At 44.0% G+C, this 17,747-nt stretch overlaps 3 protein-coding genes across 4 annotated transcripts; 1 reads left to right on the forward strand and 2 right to left on the reverse strand.

Moving 5' to 3' along the window:
• Positions 1-699: 699 nt before the first annotated feature.
• Positions 700-6,929, reverse strand: psmb5 (proteasome 20S subunit beta 5). The gene is made up of 3 exons (XM_062404752.1): positions 6,678-6,929; positions 4,404-4,710; positions 700-1,346 (listed from the first exon to the last, which is right to left on the reverse strand). The coding sequence occupies exons 1-3, from the start codon at positions 6,900-6,902 to the stop codon at positions 1,063-1,065; spliced, it is 816 nt and encodes a 271-aa protein (XP_062260736.1). The 5' UTR covers positions 6,903-6,929; the 3' UTR covers positions 700-1,062.
• A 296-nt stretch (positions 6,930-7,225) lies between these two features.
• psmb11a (proteasome 20S subunit beta 11a) lies at positions 7,226-8,180 on the reverse strand. The gene is made up of 2 exons (XM_062404307.1): positions 8,155-8,180; positions 7,226-8,027 (listed from the first exon to the last, which is right to left on the reverse strand). The coding sequence occupies exons 1-2, from the start codon at positions 8,178-8,180 to the stop codon at positions 7,226-7,228; spliced, it is 828 nt and encodes a 275-aa protein (XP_062260291.1).
• Positions 8,181-9,715: 1,535 nt separating this feature from the next.
• prmt5 (protein arginine methyltransferase 5) lies at positions 9,716-16,359 on the forward strand. 2 transcript variants are annotated; one of them, XM_062404972.1, is made up of 16 exons: positions 9,716-9,872; positions 10,169-10,287; positions 11,540-11,625; positions 11,774-11,908; positions 12,036-12,148; positions 12,271-12,320; positions 12,435-12,598; positions 12,693-12,854; positions 12,941-13,018; positions 13,964-14,022; positions 14,144-14,266; positions 14,484-14,659; positions 14,843-15,046; positions 15,570-15,680; positions 15,765-15,829; positions 15,990-16,359. In XM_062404972.1, exons 1-16 carry the CDS (start codon positions 9,775-9,777, stop codon positions 16,140-16,142), a joined length of 1,896 nt encoding a protein of 631 aa, XP_062260956.1. In that variant the 5' UTR covers positions 9,716-9,774; the 3' UTR covers positions 16,143-16,359. The 2 variants fall into 2 exon arrangements, with proteins under 2 accessions (XP_062260956.1, XP_062260955.1); XM_062404971.1 differs by having other exon boundaries at positions 9,718-9,872; positions 10,166-10,287.
• The last annotated feature ends 1,388 nt before the right edge of the window (positions 16,360-17,747 follow it).

Here is a 17,747-nt window from a genome sequence, read left to right on the forward strand (position 1 = left end):
TCCCCATCGTTTAGTTTACCAGCAACACTGAGGAAACCCGCTCATTTTCATTTATTGAAATCCTATTTCTATTCCATCTGCTAACTAGTCACCTGTGAAACTAGTTTTTTAACCATTGTTTGAAGGTGCGCTGGCTGCGGATGTCTACCCCATCCCCTTTATTAGTGTTTATTCCCGACCATAAAGCCCAGTAGAGGGGCGCAGACTGCCAGCGTGGGTCGTTACATTGTAAAACACCGTGGCAGGGTGGCACACAACAGTGTGCATTCAAGAGTGTCGGGAGGAATTAAAGAATAAATTTCTCCTTCCAATTAAAAGAGGAATTTGTGCGATGCGAGCTGAGGCAGGGAACATTATCAATGAGGGGAAGAAAACGCACTGTTACAACTCAGGAGGCACAATTACTGAGGCTGGGGCTATGCAATTAAACAGTGCTATTTAGACAGTGCTCCGCTCAGCTAATAAACGCAGAACATATAGGAGACAAAACAGGCTTTGCATCTACCTCCGAATCCCAACAGCTGTTGGATCAGCTGACTGAAATGTAAACACCAACAGAGGCAAAGCGACTACATCGGAAGCAGGCTGAGGCATTGGGTACATGCATTTACATAAAGAGTAAATTCAGAGAAATACAGTGATTCACCATTTCACCTCAAGGTAAAGTCAGTGCTCATAATAACACTACAAAAACAAGGCTCTTGGAAAAAGAACATCACAGGTTTATTGAGAAAGATGTAGTTTCCCAGGGTATGATCCAAATTAAATGTATGTAGGGCAAGCAACACACTACACCCACACTAAATTAAAGCATGTTTGAGTCATCGGCCACCTCTCAGCAGACCCTCAAATCATACTAGCCACGGAATGAGCTCACTGAAAGAATTAAAAATGTACAAAATAAAGCTTTGAGCTAGCAACAAGTCAAAACAGGTCGCAGAAGTGATACAAGTTGAAATCAATCCGAAGATGAGACCGTTTTATTCATGTGTTAACCCTACTGACATTTCAGAACATCTTTAACAGTAGACACGAGAATTATCTAACCCTCCCTATTCCTGATTATTTCTGCTCTTTGTACTGATGGTGCAGCATGAGCACGTCTTCCTGGGAGACCCTGGTCCAGCCCTCGCTGTGAACGTGGTACAGGTTGACCTGCCCTCCGCTGTAGGCGTCGCGATACGTGGCCTGGTAAATGGCGCGGCGACCCAGCTCACAGGCCTCTTCCACGGTCAGGTCTTGCCGGAGGCCGCTGTCGATCACGCCATAGGCGTACATGGAGCCCGAGCCCACGGCGAACAGGTCACCACACACACGGTTTCCCTCTGAGTCGACGTAGTACAGCCCTGAGGAGAAAGGACGAAAGCAGTTTCAGAGAGTGGAAATGTAAGGGGGAGGAAGGAAGAAGTGTGCAAAGACAATTGTGGTCGCTGCAGAAAGCATCCTTCGATCTCCTGACTTAGGTGTTGAGATTTGTCAGGATAACTGAGATGAGTGGGTGGATCTAACATCCCCACTCTCGCACAAACAAACTTCGAAGCAAGTACACACGCACACAGCATCCTCGAGAGAGAATATGAACAGCTGCAACCTCTCCAAGTGAAGTAAGGCTGGCAGATCGGAACAGCTGCATCCTCTTCAAGTAAAACAGAGCCGGCCACGGAACCTGCTGACGAGGCGCGGGCCACATCAGTGCCGGCCCAGGGGCGTAACTCCAGACCTTATTGATCCTTGTGAATATGCAAAAAATGTACTATCGACCCACAAACCCAGCTACGCAGGTAGCGGCACCTCCAGAGTCAGGTTGAAAAAAAAATCTACGACGTGCTCACATCACGTGTACATCAGACAAGTACAACACACTCACTCCCACCCCTACATGGGATCACATGTGCACTGCCGGACCCACGCTGCTCTGACGGACCTGTGAGGGACAGTTTGCTCTACACCACGCTTCATGGACACATGCAAGACATTTTGTGCCATGACACATTTACTAGGCCTTATCCCAGAGTGACGTGGAACGGGTGACAAGCACCAGCCTGTGTGTGAGCTCGCCCACAGCCAGCCTGCAGATGGTAAAAAAAGAAAAAGGAACGCCTGCGAAAAGGCCTGTTTTTCACAGTGCCTCACACAGCGAAAACCTGTGAAAATGATAATCGTGCTGGGAAACACAGGAACACATGCATACAAAAATGTTCTAATATCCACTGCCATCGCTCATCTTGCACATTAAAAAACACTTCAAAATGCCCACAGATTGCACATCCCCACGTGCACAGATCCTCTGCTAAACTAGTGACGGATGGAGAGCCACTTGCTTTTCTGGAAAAGAAGAGAAGCTCACCATCACTTTCAAATGGCAAATTGCAGCTTCCTCAGCCTGTCGTTAGCTTGCCATGATAATCATCCAGTCCTTGCCTATGCACGGGGGTAATTTGCCATTCTGAGACCTGCCTGTTCCCCTTGAAAACTGGGAGACTCGTTAAAAATATAATAGGCGGGGAGAGAGAGTTGTAAAGGCAGCCTCTTGTGTCGAGTAGCTCAGTTGACGGAGGTGGATGAGGACTCTTTAGGAGGTCCAAGTATAGAAGCGGAGCTGCAACCAAAGAACACATCCCACATCCATTCCTTTCCAAACACACCTGGGCTTTTTGTAGAGCCCAATGTGATATCGCTTAACGGTCTCGGCGCCAAATGCAGATGCAAAAAATATGCAGGCTTCAATTCAAAAAAAGAGGGGGGGGGGGGGGGGGGGGGGGATTCATAAGGCTGATGCACTGCTGATGCATATGTGGGAGCACGCTCAATGACTGGAGGCGCGTTGGAACAGTGGCAGCCAAGACAGACTCCTTCCACTCCATCAATCAACTGACGGGTGCTTAAAGAGTCTTTTATTTTTTAGAACAGCAGCCTGTGCAGCTGGCTCCACTGACAGCTTTCAGGGGTCAGTGAAGAGCAAAGCGACGGATGGGTGGCTAGCATCAAACAGGTCAGTGTCTGTCCGTCATCTGTCCGTCCCAGTAGAAATCACCACTGGATCAAGAGGGAATAAAAAGAGAATAAAAAAAAACAGAGGCTAAACAGAAGGGGGGGCAAGACACGCGTCACACCATCCTTCGGGAGTGGCTGTTGCTCTCAGTCAATGTAAAGCTTATTGAAAGCTATCTAGCATCAACTGCTCCCTAATGAATCCCTAAACAAGTGTCACAACATTTGAAGTTATAACATGATATTGTCAAGCTCCTCAACATGGCTTTTATGTGATTTATTGTGCATGCAGTTTAAGACGCTCCATCAGGGGAATAAGCGTTCTTGACATGATTGTGGCCGACTAATGAGCTTCCCGGCTAATCACGATTGATTTAATTTACATGACATTTACCTCTCCATTCAATCACTGGCATTGTGGGGGCCACGGCTAAGCTCCCACACCTCTTGAGCTTATAAAAGGATCATTATTTCCCCAAATTGATTTCCCAGGATTTAACACGTGTCATTTACGTTTGTTGGCATACAGAGAGGGCCGTCATTGTTCACACAGGCCTCTCTGTTTTCCAGACAAAGCAGGCATCGATCTCAGTAGTTGCACAGGCATTATGCATGCGACCCAATTGTCCAGGGCTGAGACCCAACGTCCATCATCCCATCGTGCTGTTGCTGGCCCGCAGTCCCAGCCTCATCGATTTCCCATTACTGTGTCACTGTGGCAGCCTCTTTCAGCACACCTTCTGTGATGTACGGCTTCACGCTGCACGGCATCAAAAGCCCCAGCTTTAAGTAAGAGAGGATGCACTACCACCTAGTGGATAAATCAGGGAACTGCTGGTGTGAGGATTTAAATTATTCATCAAATAAGTGCATCATGTCAGGAAAGAATTACTGTTGCTGAATTGCAACAAAAACAGAGCTTGACCTATACAATAAATAAATACATAAATATTCAACATAATAGAAAATCCAAAAAGCTTGATTGCAGAATGCAAAATCTAAGTTATATGTCACTCAAATACAATTTAAAAGCAGAAAAATTCATGTTGAGAAGCTGGAAGTAGAAAATGCAATCACAATTTGTAAAAATGCTGTAATGTTTAGTCAATTATTAAAACAGATTGATTAATCATAGCAGCTCTGTTGTCTTATGTTCTAAATCCCATCCAGTAGGTTACACCAAACCCTGAATAGATGCATTGTTAAGAGAAGGAAAACAAAAAGGATCCTATTGAGTTTGAAAATAAGAATAACATTTATAAAGAAAGAATAAACAACTGAATTGGCATCATCCTGTATAAGGTACAGCTGAAGTAAGTCATAATATAATTCTACATTAGGAACAATACACGAATACCTAGTACATACTGAGGAACTGTTGGTTGGATAAGCATGTCAGCTGTTGCATTTACCTGGGCCTCTCTTGTCCCAACCACACACCATGGTTCCCATGCTGAGTCCCATGCCCTTGTACTGGTACACCATGTTGGCGAGCAGCTTGGAGGCTGCTGCCACCGAGATGCGCTCCTTGTTGCGAAGCTCGTAAATGCGGCACTGGCGAGCAAGCAGACGTTCCCAGAAGCTACAGTCTGCGGCTCCTCCGGCCATGGTGCCCAGCAGGTAAGGGTTGATCTCGATCACCTTCTTCACGGTTTGTGATGCGATGTAAGCGCCCGCAGTGGCCCGAGAATCCACCGCAACAATAACACCATGCTGGAACTGAGAGGAGACAGCAGGAGAGGAAGATGTTAGTGGAGCTCATTACAGTAGGAGGGGAACACCATACAACTGAGAAGTTATTACCTGATCATGTCTTCCAAATATGGAAGCAGTTTTTTATTTTTAACACCCTGGAGTCACTGAAAAATAAATGCAAGTCTGCATAATGCAATTACTGCCTCTGTTTGCTTCCCTTAAAATAAAACAGATGTGCAACTGCTGTACAACTGTAAGAAGCAATATTAGGTTTAGCTCTTTCAGAGCGATACTGGTTAGGAGGTGATACTTCTACTAGACTTCTGTTCGACAGTACACTTGTTTTACTCCCTCCAAAACCCTCTGTCAGTAGATTTTCAGTGGATTCACCTCAGCAGTACGTTACTAAAGTGAAGACAACAGATTTAGTGAGTCAGAGGGAGATGTCTGCAGGGGGAAATTGAACCAGCCTCCACCCCACGCAGGGATTAAGGGATAAGGTTGGCGTTATTTATCTTTTCCTTTCTTTAAATCAACAAATCCCCTGAAGAGAACAAAATGATAACCAAAAGCAGGAGCTCAACAACACAGCTCAGTGTGACAAACTGAGAGGAGAAAGCTGGACGGGCTGTTTTCATTATAAAAGACAAGATGTGTCAATCAAAATGAATATTGTGACTTGTGCATTTTCAAAACAATGTGGCACAAGTTAAATCAGGCCATTACACAATCTTATCAGTGGCATAAATTCTATTGTTGGTTTTGGTGTTTTCCTCTGACTTCTTGAAAGTTGTTAAATAACAATATGCAGTTTAACAGAATGAAAACACACCTGGACTCCCTTAAATCAACCCTTTTCCAAATGTATGTGGCACAATTAAGAGGTTTACCTCAAACTTTTCAGAAATCCAATTCTCTGTTTTGATTTTATTCAGAGCTTCAATGTCCTCTAATTTATTCAAGTAGCAGGTCCAAAGCATATGTCTGGTAATTTACTGCTGTATGTTACAGTTAAGAGGACTAATTGGTTTCTGGGGTTTGAAAGCGTCAAGATCTTGAAATGTAACAGTTTTAAAAGAAAGTACACATTCAGTATTTCTCCATTAAAATGTCATGTATGTTTCATCAAATACACTGAGAACATCATATGAGCCCTCACACTTTACATCTACGTTATCTTAAATAATAATAAGGTGAATATATTAACAAATAGCACATAACATAATACATTATCATTCTAAATTGTATTGGTTATTCTCCTACTAAAATAGATGCGTAGAAAGTCTGCTAGGAACTATCATCCTTAAATATATGAACTTACATCTGACCTGCTCATGTGAAAAACATTACACAACCTTAAGAGGGTTTGATCCGCAGGACAAATTCGATCAATAAACATGTGTTTACATTTCTCATTCTCCTGTCTCTACAGATATGTGATAAGCTTGGCAACTTGGTACCCTATTTAATTCTAATCGCGCAAAAAAGGAAGCACCTGTAGCATTAAAAGTCCAAACTGATAAGGCAAATGTATAAAAAGCAATTGAGGGCATATTGTCCATGCGTGTGTTTGGTTTGAGAAGCATAAGTCAACCTGGTGTGTTCGCGTGTGTGCCCCTGGACGTTGACTTAACGAACAGCTTGTTGGCACTGGAAAGGAACTAAAGAAAGTGACAGAACAGCGACAGCAGCGGACGTGTTGCTCGTACAGATTAAGCGCTGCCATTTCTTTGAACCCCAAACAGTGATCACCTGCTGCACCGAGAATCAGATCCGTCAGACACAGACGTCACCAAGAGAACATGTGAACCTGTACCATGAGAAAGCCGTTTGTAGCCATGCTAGCATGCTAACCTTTCAGACGAGTCCTGTTTTAGCTAGAATTAAGCGTGATGTTTAAAGTCGGAACTATTTCACATGTTTACGTTGACGACTACTCGGCTAGACAGAGTCGTACAGCACCAGCTACAGCTCGGTTCTCGTTCACTTACTTTGAATGCTAAGGTGGTGGTTCCATGCAGAAACTCTATTTTCCTCTCGACGTCATCGTCCTCCCCGGAGCACAGCGGGTTTCTGACGGAAAAACTCAGGCTGTCCCCCGCAGGGGCCTCTAAGCCCGGGCCGCTCAGTCCGGCTTCGCATCCAAACGCGAAAGGCTGACCATTGTCAAAAGAAAAATCCGCACAATCACTGTTCAACACACTAGCAAGAGCCATCTTTGAAAGTGTCTGGTGAGCAGGCAGCTTCCGCCGTGTCAGGAAAGGAGGATTTATCGAGTCATGGTGTCTGAGAGCATAGCGCCCCCTGTAGCTGTGGAAGACTGTAGCTTTATGGTCGATGGCGAGACAGACAGATAGATAGATAGATAGATAGATAGATAGATAGATAGATAGATAGATAGATAGATAGATAGATAGATAGATAGATAGATAGATAGATAGATAGATAGATAGATAGAAGGTAACTTTATCTCTAAATACATCACTATTATTTACTAATTTTACCCTGACCCCACCTCTGCACCCACACAACACTGTTTTTATGTAGGAACTTTTAATCCAGTCACTCTCTTTCTTTCCTCCACTATCATTGCCTTCCTTTTCATGTCTCTATAATATTCATCTTTCAGTTCCTCCCTCTCTCTCTGCTTCCATCCCTGCTCTGTGATGTGGAAGAGATCCACGTTGTTTCCTGAGTAGGCGTCCCTGTGCGTGGCTCTGAACACAGCCTCTCTTGCCAGGGAGAAGGCCTCGTCTTTGCTCAGGCTCCCCCTGAGTCCGCTGTCCAGGATGCCATAAGCATACGGAGAACCTGAGCCCACAGAGATGACATCCCCCTGCAGTCGGGCTCCATCACTGCACACGTATATCAGCTTTGGGCCACTGTTAGTATCACCTTGGCTACTAACAGCAACCGAGGAGCTGTCATCGATCAGAGAGGATAAGTCTGTGCTACCTGCTCCCGTGTCCCAGCCACACAGTGTCAGGGCCACACACACATCAGTCCCTTTAAAGGGATGCAGCATGAATGATAAGAGTTTAGCAGTGCCACATATCGACAGGCGCCGTCGGTTCCGCAGCTGGTACAGTCTGAGCTCTCTGGTCAAAAGTCGCTCCCACAACATGCAGTCTGCACCACTACCAGAGGAGGTGGCCACCAAGTGGGAGTGAATGGGGGTAATCTTATTAACAGTCGGGCTCGCAACAAGCCCCCCGGCACTGGCACGTGTGTCTGCAGCAGCTATGACGCCATCTTGGAAAATGAAACCAAGGGTCGTTGTTCCATGAGCCAGAGGGAAAGGCCTGCGGATGGTCGCTGACTGGTTGGACGGGAACAATGATCTGGGATTGAAAGGGGCAGAGTTTGGCATAAAAAAATGTAGTGGGGCCTCAGGAGTTGTCTCACAATTCCCACGTCTCCTTAATCCGAAGCTGTTATAGTCAGTCATATGAAAAGAATGGACCCCACCTTCCACAGATGAAGCAGATAACCATTTGCGATTTTCCTGGAAACGGCAAATATCTTCTAAAGCCATGATGGCATACAGAGAGATTCCTTGTTGAGGAAAGTAGAGTGATCGGCAGGCAAAAAGTAAACGTTAAACACAGATTAAACCAGAGTCCGTCCTGGAAAAACTTCTCCCCCTCACATCTACTGTCAACCTCAAAGACATTGATGTTCTGACCCTTTTATATCCCTTCCCAATATCACAGCTTGCACAAACATACACATTCGCAGGCCTGTGTCCATAAGTATTTGAGTCGACATAAGTGATATTTTATCCTCCTTCCTGCTGTGAAAGTGATATTCACAGACGCCATTTTATGCTTACTGCCAAATTTGTGAATTTTGTGAGCAAGCAACTGTTTGACATCATTTTCATTCTGTTGTTTAACAACCACCAGCAGCGCTGTCACTTTCTGATGAAGCTGCTTTCCACATTCAAGTGTATTAGAAACTTCTATACTTTATTTTCTTGTTTAGTTCTCTCTTATTCTATATTTTAAACATTAAATGGTCTTTTCATCTGACACACTATTCTTTACCATCTAGGCATGGCAAACGGGACAAGATAAGATGACCTGAATTTGCTCGCCATCACCAAAATATTGTTTTCATACTCAAAGTGTAGTGCAGTGCGAGATCATGTGACTCATCTGACAGATTTAAATCACTGATGTTCCTTCTTCACTTTGTTAATTTTTGAGTCTCATGTACGGGATGTGCTGTGTGTCCATCAGCAGGCGCTGGACTAAATCTCCGAAAGACCAGCGTTGACTTTGCTCATTATGCAACAGAAATTGCGACGTCTAAAGTCTAATAGAGAAACTGGGGAGAAACTCATGCGAGGAACAGTTGCGACAATATATATATAATTCAAAACCTTTCTGCACAAATACACCTTCCCATCATTTTCAGTCAGTTATCAAAGAAAGGTACCAGCCTCCAGCAGCAGGATTTTCATTTTCTAATGAAGCTGCTTTCCAAACTGCAGACATGCCTAAAGTTTCACAGAGAAACCAGGGATATGATTCCTGCGAGGGAACAGCAAAAAAAAATTCTGATTGTTCCGAAAAGGTTTTATTTCTCTCCTTCTTTAATTGACAATGAAAGTTTATATCTTTAGTGAGTCTATTGGACATAGGACATTAATCACTTTTATCCTTTGTACACTTTTTTGAATGGACCTTGCCATTGGTCGCCACCTGCAAATAAACCAAGCAGAAGAAAAATGCTTATTTATTTTATTAGTAGTAGTAGTGGGCCTACATGAAGTCATCCTCTGCTGAGCTCAATATTTACCAACCGAAGATATTGCTGACCAGTCATTTATTGTTTCATAATTTAAATTCTCCATAAAAAGTTTGTTCATGAATATTTGGTACAATAATCGAAAAACAGTGATATACAAAATAATCAATTGTCGCGATAATTCACGGGCACTGTAACTGTCGGGCTTGTGAAGCCATTTTGGCTCAAAATCATTCTGCTACCCAATGGTGCACGTTCGTCTGTGCAGATCCAAGATGGCGTAAGCTTCCTCGAAAGGCGGCGCAACTAGTTGGCCCCGACCATTCGGCTACAATCATGGCGTCCGGCAGCACGGGAGGCAGACTGTCCTGCGGGAGAGATCTGAACTGTGTGCCGGAGGTAGCTGACACTTTGGCCGTGGTCGCCAAACTTGGGTGAGGATTGAGATGCAGCCTGTGTGTTGCCGTGCGGTGAACGTGAGGTTAGGAGACGAGGCGCAGCTTTGTTAGCGCCATGTCTGTGTGTGCTGATGCTAAGCTAGCCGGTGAATTACCAACACGTGCCCAGGCACAACGATGCCGTACCCCGACGTGCCGTGTCTCTACTCTGCTGAAGCTAACTAGCTAGCTGAGGGGGACAGCCAATGCTAACATGTGACTGTCTCCTTCCCGGCTTACGCTACAAATTATATTTATATTAGACCCCGTGCTTTCTCTTCTATCTCGAGCAGGTTTGACTTCCTGTGCATGCCCCTGTTCCACCCGAGGTTCAGGAGGGAGTCTGAACTCGAACCCGCGAAGTCCCGATCCGGTGCTCCGACCCGCTCGGATCTGTTGCTGTGTGGAAGAGGTGAGTCAGTCCTCACTCAATCCTCTGATGGAACCTGAGCTTCTTTTACCTGCTGCCTAGACTCCTGCGAACTACACACCTCCATGCTGCAAAAAGGCCCCATGTAGCACCATGGGTTGATGTTTGATCACGTTGCCTCAATGATAATCATATTCAAAGTGTTATTAAGTCAGGTGATAAGTATTTGCTCCTGGACTAGAGATCGTGTTGAACCACTCAGATTAACTCCCCTCTCATATCAGCACGTGCACCAGTTTAACATACACCTGTTTTCGATGCCTGATCATTTTGTCCATCATGTTCGCTATACGTGGACATATAATCCTCAGTTCCTTGCTGTCCCGAGGTATAGATCCCCTAGATGAGTCTTCCCAGTGAGGGAGTGAACCAGTTGATTTGATGCTTTCAGACCTGCTGTGAACTCTGAGAGGCCTTGGGACTTTTTTCCAGAGTTTCTCAGGCCTCTAGTAAAATCTCTGGAGAATGTCCAAATGAGCCGATGTGGGAACTCGGCAGGAGATCTGTTGGAGGACTCGCAGAGAGCGTCTGTTTGTTGATGTTCTAACATGCAACAGATGCCAAACTGGGGGGAAAAGAGAACACATATCTCCGGATGAAAAATCACAGCCATACATGAAGAAGCCACGACCGAAGATGTGAAGATGGTGTTAAGGGCCAAGATTCTTGTAAAAACGCCATAAAGAAATTTCTGCAGGAGAAATAATAAGGTGGCTTTCAGACATGCGCTGAACTCTGTTGATTCTCCTCACTCTGGAAGAGGTGCATGTGTTAACGCAAATGTCACAGTTGTAGCCCATGGATTATCTTCAGAATTTCTCCACCTGGCCCCCTTGTAGGAAGTCTGCAGAAAGTCAGGAGAAGGAGCACCAACGAAGCTGTCTAGAGAGTTTGTGGGGATAAGAGCGTCTGAGCGACTGAACATTGTTGTTTTGGTTTACTTAATTCAAACCATTCTAATATTATTCAAGACAATACTCCTCTGCTGGATAAAACTGGATCCAATTCCATCGAACCTGCTGGTCAACGCACATCAAGAATCTTACAAAAATAATATAATCATATAATCACATCAGTTTCTGGTACATTCTTTTAAAAGGCCTATGCCACACAGAAAAGGTCATGGGTGTAAGACATCAGTTTGAAGGCATCATAGCCATTGACTCCAGGGATTGACAAATGTTCTTATGACCGTTAATATGCTTTTTCAAAATGCCCTCCCTGCTTTGTCTAGATTGGAACACTCTTATTGTTGGGAAGCTTTCTCAATGGATCGACGCAGATGCCGAAATCGAGACAGAACGAAGGAACGCAGAGGCAGTAAGTCTCTCACTTTGAGCAACCTTTTCTTCCTTTTTTTTGATTTGAAAATTCAAGTACTAGTGAACTGGGGGTAGTCAGTCTCTTGTCCTTCTTAATTAATACTCTTCATGCTCTTATCAGTCTTTTTCCCACGTTTTCTCTCCAGGCCCTGACCCAGGAGCTCAACTTCTCAGCCTATCTGGGTCTGCCTGTCTTCATGATTCCTCTGAGGGGCCCTCATAATGCCAACCTAGCCCGTCTGCTGCTAAACCACATCCAAACTGGACATCACACCTCAAATGTAAGACACACACCGTTAAAAAAAAAAAAAACTATATGCGCATGTAGAATGCTAATAAGGTTAGAGAGAGCCAAGACAGGAAGCTGAAGCCGTCAGTTAACCACTGCTTTCCTCTGGGTCCGAGTAGTTCTGGATACGTGTGCCGCTAATGGCATCCGAGGACATGCGGGAAGACTTGATTGAGAACGAACCGACCACTTCCATCGATGACTCAAGTGTTGATGAGAAGACCTGGAGCTGGTGAGTTTCCCGAAAGTCAATTTCCAGAGCAGCCCAGTGTCCTCTGCATGCTCAAACAGCCGTCATTGATTTCCTGATTCCTGTCCTGACTCTTTTTGTTTACTCGTCCCTGCTCTTATTAGGTGGCACTCGATCAGAACCCTTTGTGACTACAACAAGAGGATCTGTCTCGGTAAGAGAGCGCACTGGGAAGTAGCTGCGAAGGGCAAAGATGGTGCCTAAGAAAAGGGGGGGGGAAACGTGGTAATGTCTGCTGATTAAATGTGACTTTATTCTGTTCGTGAAGCTATCGAAGTTGGAGCCGACATGCCGTCAGACGCTGTGGTCGATAAGTGGCTAGGGGAACCCATCAAAGCTGCCATACTTCCCACCAGCATCTTCCTGACTAACAAGAAGGGCTTCCCTGTTCTGTCCAAAGCCCATCAAAGAATAATCTTCCGTCTTTTCAAGGTCAATATTGATTACAAGTTGTCCGTTAGAAAATAAAAGAATCATCAGCCAAATGTGGAAGAGTTTTTCATGAAAAAACAATCTCTTTGCACAGTTGGAGGCCCAGTTCATCTTCACAGGCACCAGTCGGCACACTGACAAGGATTTCAGATCTTACCTGCAGTACCTGGAATACCTCAACCAGAACCGACCCGCACCAAACGCGTATGAGCAATTCGCCAAGGGCTACGAAGATTACCTGCAGTCTCCTCTCCAGGTAAGTGAGTGTGTTCATATAACTGAAATTATTTTCACTTTTTGACAAAGATGATGATGATGATGGAGTTTTTATCTTCCCTGTAGCCCCTCATGGACAACCTGGAGTCTCAGACATATGAAGTGTTTGAGAAGGATCCAATTAAATACTCACAATACCAACAGGTAAGACCAAGTGGTGACGGCACTACTGAAAATCAGTTTGGGAAATCTGTAGAGGATAAGATCAAAATCCACAAAGAGCTTGTGTCATGCAAGCCTCATATATCCAGAGTACTGTTTTATCTATACATATAAAGTAGCACATCCTCAAAGTTCAATCAGAAGTAACCTAAACTTGTCATTGAGGTAGAATATCTGATTTAGACCCACACTTAGCATCTTATGTGTAGCTACATAGGATCTTCATGAATTTCCTGTGTATGTTATGACCAGTTTACACGAACATTTGCTGTTTACAAGGTCTCATCTCACATTGTTTGATGAAATGCTTCCACTTCATCAAATTAATGTTTTACTCTACATACTTGGAGATGAAGCAGAGTTTCTTTCCTCCTTGTGTTGCATGAAGTAAATTATGAACCACAAAAGCTTTCATTATACTCCACATACCTACAATCCTCCATATATGGTGACCGTATACAGCATCTACAGCAGTCATTTAATTCCACTGCTTGTTCATTCACCTAGAGAATTCACCAGGTTTCCTGCCCTGACCATCGGTTTATTGAAGAATATATATATATTTATTGACAGGCTTTTGACACTGCTCAGCTATTGGTGTTAGGATGATGGAGACTCACCAAATAACCAACTACAAATTTATTAAACCATTCTTGATTTATGGCAGTTGCAAGCAGTCATCGTTTAAGTTTTTCATTGAACAGGGAGTCAGCATAAATGCTATAGAATATTTTCTTGTAGAATTTGCATTTACACATTTTTGCATTAAATCAGGTTAGATATGCGGGACATAAAATGGTATAGGACAATATAATGCACCGTATACACACCACTTAGTTTAAAGGATAAAATGAGTATAAAATTAATTTAGTCTTTATAGACATGCAACACATGCAACATATTGATCTATCTGCTTTCTCTTTGCAGGCTGTGTATAAATGTCTTCTTGACAGAGTTCCAGAGGAGCAGAAAGACACAAATGTCCAGTGAGTGGAAGAAACTACTCTTTCTATGATTTTTTTATTTTTTTTTAATTGCCTGGACTTTTTGCTTTAATAGTGAGAGAAATCATGCAGCAGTGTTCTCTAATCTTGTCTTTCCACACAGGGTTTTGATGGTACTGGGAGCGGGTCGGGGTCCGCTGGTCAATGCGTCCCTGCGAGCTGCCAAACAGGCAGACAGGAAGCTGAAGGTGTACGCTGTGGAGAAGAATCCCAACGCTGTAGTCACGTGAGTAAAATATTACTGCTCCTAATGTCCCTACCTACATAGGAAAAATATGACACACAAACACTTATCAGTTGTGCATGGCAATGGAGTATATTGTGATTGATGGGCTGCCATGGAAGGAAAAAATGATTTTATACTATTTTGTGGAGTCACATTTTTTAATCCTTGTGGAATTTCCTGCAGTTTTAACCTAAAGTTTTCCCTGTAACTGCTTCAGGCTGGAGAACTGGCGCTTTGAGGAGTGGGGTGAACAGGTGACCGTGGTGTCATGTGACATGCGAGATTGGGCAGCACCTGAGAAAGCGGACATCATTGTCAGCGAGCTGCTCGGATCGTTTGGCGACAATGAACTCTCCCCTGAGTGCTTAGATGGAGCGCAGCACTTTCTCAAAGGTAAGCCAAGGTTCCATGTATATGTTGTAGCTACAGATTCATCGACGGCAGAGCACATTTGGATATTTGCCACATCAAACAATGTTGATAGCGTTTGTCATCCTCCATTACCCTCCATGCTTGCTTGCATCTCAAATCTCTATCTCTTTCCCCCTCACGCTCACCTCCTCCTGTCACCTTCAGACGGCGGCGTCAGCATCCCCTGCTCCTACACGTCCTTCCTGGCTCCCCTGTCCTCCTCCAAGCTTTACAATGAAGTACGCAACTGCCGGGAACGTGACAAGGACCCCGAGTGCCACTTTGAGACGCCCTACGTAGTGCGCCTCCATAACTTCCACCAGTTGGCTGAGCCCAAACCGTGCTTCACCTTCAGACACCCCACATCAGGTAGATAGACACACACCACACTAGTATTTTTCACTTTAGCTGCTTTCAGACATGCACTGCAGAATTTTCCAGATGTGCAGTGTGTGAGAAGGTAAAGTCAGTTGTTGAGGACATTTTCCTGGGAGCGAGTAGGCGATGTTTCTAACACGCGACGGATGCTAAACTGAAATTGGACAGACTTTTCCAAGCTGAATTGAGAGATTCTGGAGATGAGGGCCAGCACTGAAGTTGATGAGCTGTAAAAAAAAACTGTGGATTTCCACAGGAGAATTAATACACCATGTTCTGCCTCCTGCATGCTCTCCCCAGGCGCCAACCCTGGTCTGAATGTTCTAGAAATGCTCTTGTTCTATTAAAAGGGTCCGAAACAGCGATCTCCTGTTGTGTTTTTCATCTGTCAAAGGCAACTTCAAGACCCCATTTGAGACATTTTCCCGAGTTATCTGTCCAGGTCTGAAAACAGCTTTAGAAACGTATAGACCATAATACCATGTGAATATGTTGACCCCTGTCTCTCTTTCAGATATGAACAATAACCGGTATCAGTGCCTCAGATTCTCAGTGGGTTGTAACACGGTGCTTCACGGCTTCGCTGGCTACTTTGAAACCACACTGTACAAAGATGTCACACTCAGTAAGTCTGCTTAATAAAGAGGAAATGCTTCTGTGTAAGCAATTGTTTTTTTATTATAATATTGTAATTTTTTGTTTGTTTCAGGTATAAAACCAGAAACTCATTCACCCGGAATGTTCTCCTGGTTCCCCATCCTCTTCCCCCTCAAAGTGAGTTACAGTCACTTAATTAATTTACCTTTTTTATTTTTTTAGAATATATGACAATATGTTAAGTACCCCTTGCATGTTTGAAGGTCTTCTGCACATGTGATAAACATGTTTAAAGGTTAATAAAACAATTTTTCCCGTACTCCTCTCCTTTCAATAGCAACCCATCGCCGTAGCCAAGGATGATGATGTCACGGTTAGATTCTGGCGCTGCAACAACGGGAAGAAGGTGTGGTACGAATGGGCCGTGACCGAACCCTCCTGCTCAGCCATCCACAACCCATCAGGACGCTCCTACACCATCGGCCTGTAAAGATGACAAAACCAGCACCCTCACCAAGCGTATACTCATTTGTGTTTCCGTACGACTCTGTGGCAGTTTAAGTTGGGCAGCCTGGTTCTTTTTTATACGCGCGGTTAAAACCTGGACCTGAGCTGAGAGCCCTCTGTCAGTCTGGTCTGGGTTATAAAACAACCATTGGTAGCACCTTTTGAGCTAGAAGTGAAAATAAATTATTGGTTAAACCATATATTTTTATTTCTGTGTTCTCTGAGTATTGCTATCTTCAGCTGACAAGTCGTATCACCTGTACACAAAGTTGTTGCTGTGGCTCGTTGAAATTAGGTCAACCCCTCGCCAGTGGTTTGTTTGCTGTGTGTGTGTCGTCCGCCCCCCCCCCCCCCCCCCCCCCCCATCCTGTTCTGTGTATGCACTCATACACTCTCAGTCCATCCAAACCTTTCTATTTTCTATGCCTTATCCAATTCACATTCCACACTGCATCTTACATACTGACAAACACCCTTTTGGTCAACACTTGGGTTAGAATAAGGTTGCCGTTCAGGTCACATCACATTGTTCCGGGACTGTCTCTTCATACCTTGATTTTTTTTTGTTATTTCTTGATGTTTGAACCCCTGTCAATAAAGAAAGCACTGTAAGGTTCTTCAACTCTCTGAGCGTTCTTGGGATGGGAAGATTAGAAAATTGTGAATAATGTTCAAATGACAACACTGCAAGATTATATTGTTAAAATGGAAGTACAACGTAAATAGTCAGAGTTGTATTTTGTCCAGTAGATGTCGCCCTTTGACACGTCACCCATGCTTCTCAGCTACTCTGTACCACTGTTTACCATTACGCCCCTTTATGATTAAGGAGCCATGAAAACGCCCTGTCTGGTCATATGTTAGCCATGATAAGACCAAGCATCGTGTTAAGCATAAGACCACCTGTTGGCATGTGTCAAACTGTATTTGATGGACACAACCAGTGCTTGTATGTGCAATACAACGTGACATTTCGGTAACACTTTTGAGCACAAATTATTTTTTCCTTTATTTTAATGTAAAAGTGTCAAAAAGTAATCTGATCACAAAGAGTAGGGGAGTTCCCATTATTAAAGCTTATACTGCTGTTTTAAGTTTAATATTAATTTAAGTTGTAGTAGTTTAGTTGACATTTTGAAGGGAATATTTGTCAGAACCATGGACGTTATGTTGAAGTCCAATACACGCTGTGAACGCAGGAGTGCAGGGGATCAGGTGACGTCACACTGCCTACAGCCAACCCAATTATACACATCACAAATAAGGAACCAGTATTTTTATTTTGTGTTAATTTGTGTATCAGACTTTATATAAAAATAATTTTTAATACAGTATTCAAGATGAATCTCGTTTTAAAAAGACCTGTGTAGTTTTTTTTTATATATTTCAAAATGTGTTACCATTGAGGCCAGTGTGAACTCGCTCCTACACACAATGTGCTCCTTTAATTTATCAATGAAAAAGACGTCTGCTCCTCTCTGCAGGGGGGCGGGGCCCTCAAGCGTGCCGCGCTGATTGGTGGAAAGCAACCACCTATTCTATATCTCGCCGGTCAGCTGGCGGCTCTTCTGTTGTCTCGCTCGTCGCG

The sequence above is a fragment of the Platichthys flesus genome, chromosome 14 (assembly GCF_949316205.1).
Source record: "Platichthys flesus chromosome 14, fPlaFle2.1, whole genome shotgun sequence".
In the NCBI taxonomy this organism is placed as follows: domain Eukaryota; kingdom Metazoa; phylum Chordata; class Actinopteri; order Pleuronectiformes; family Pleuronectidae; genus Platichthys; species Platichthys flesus.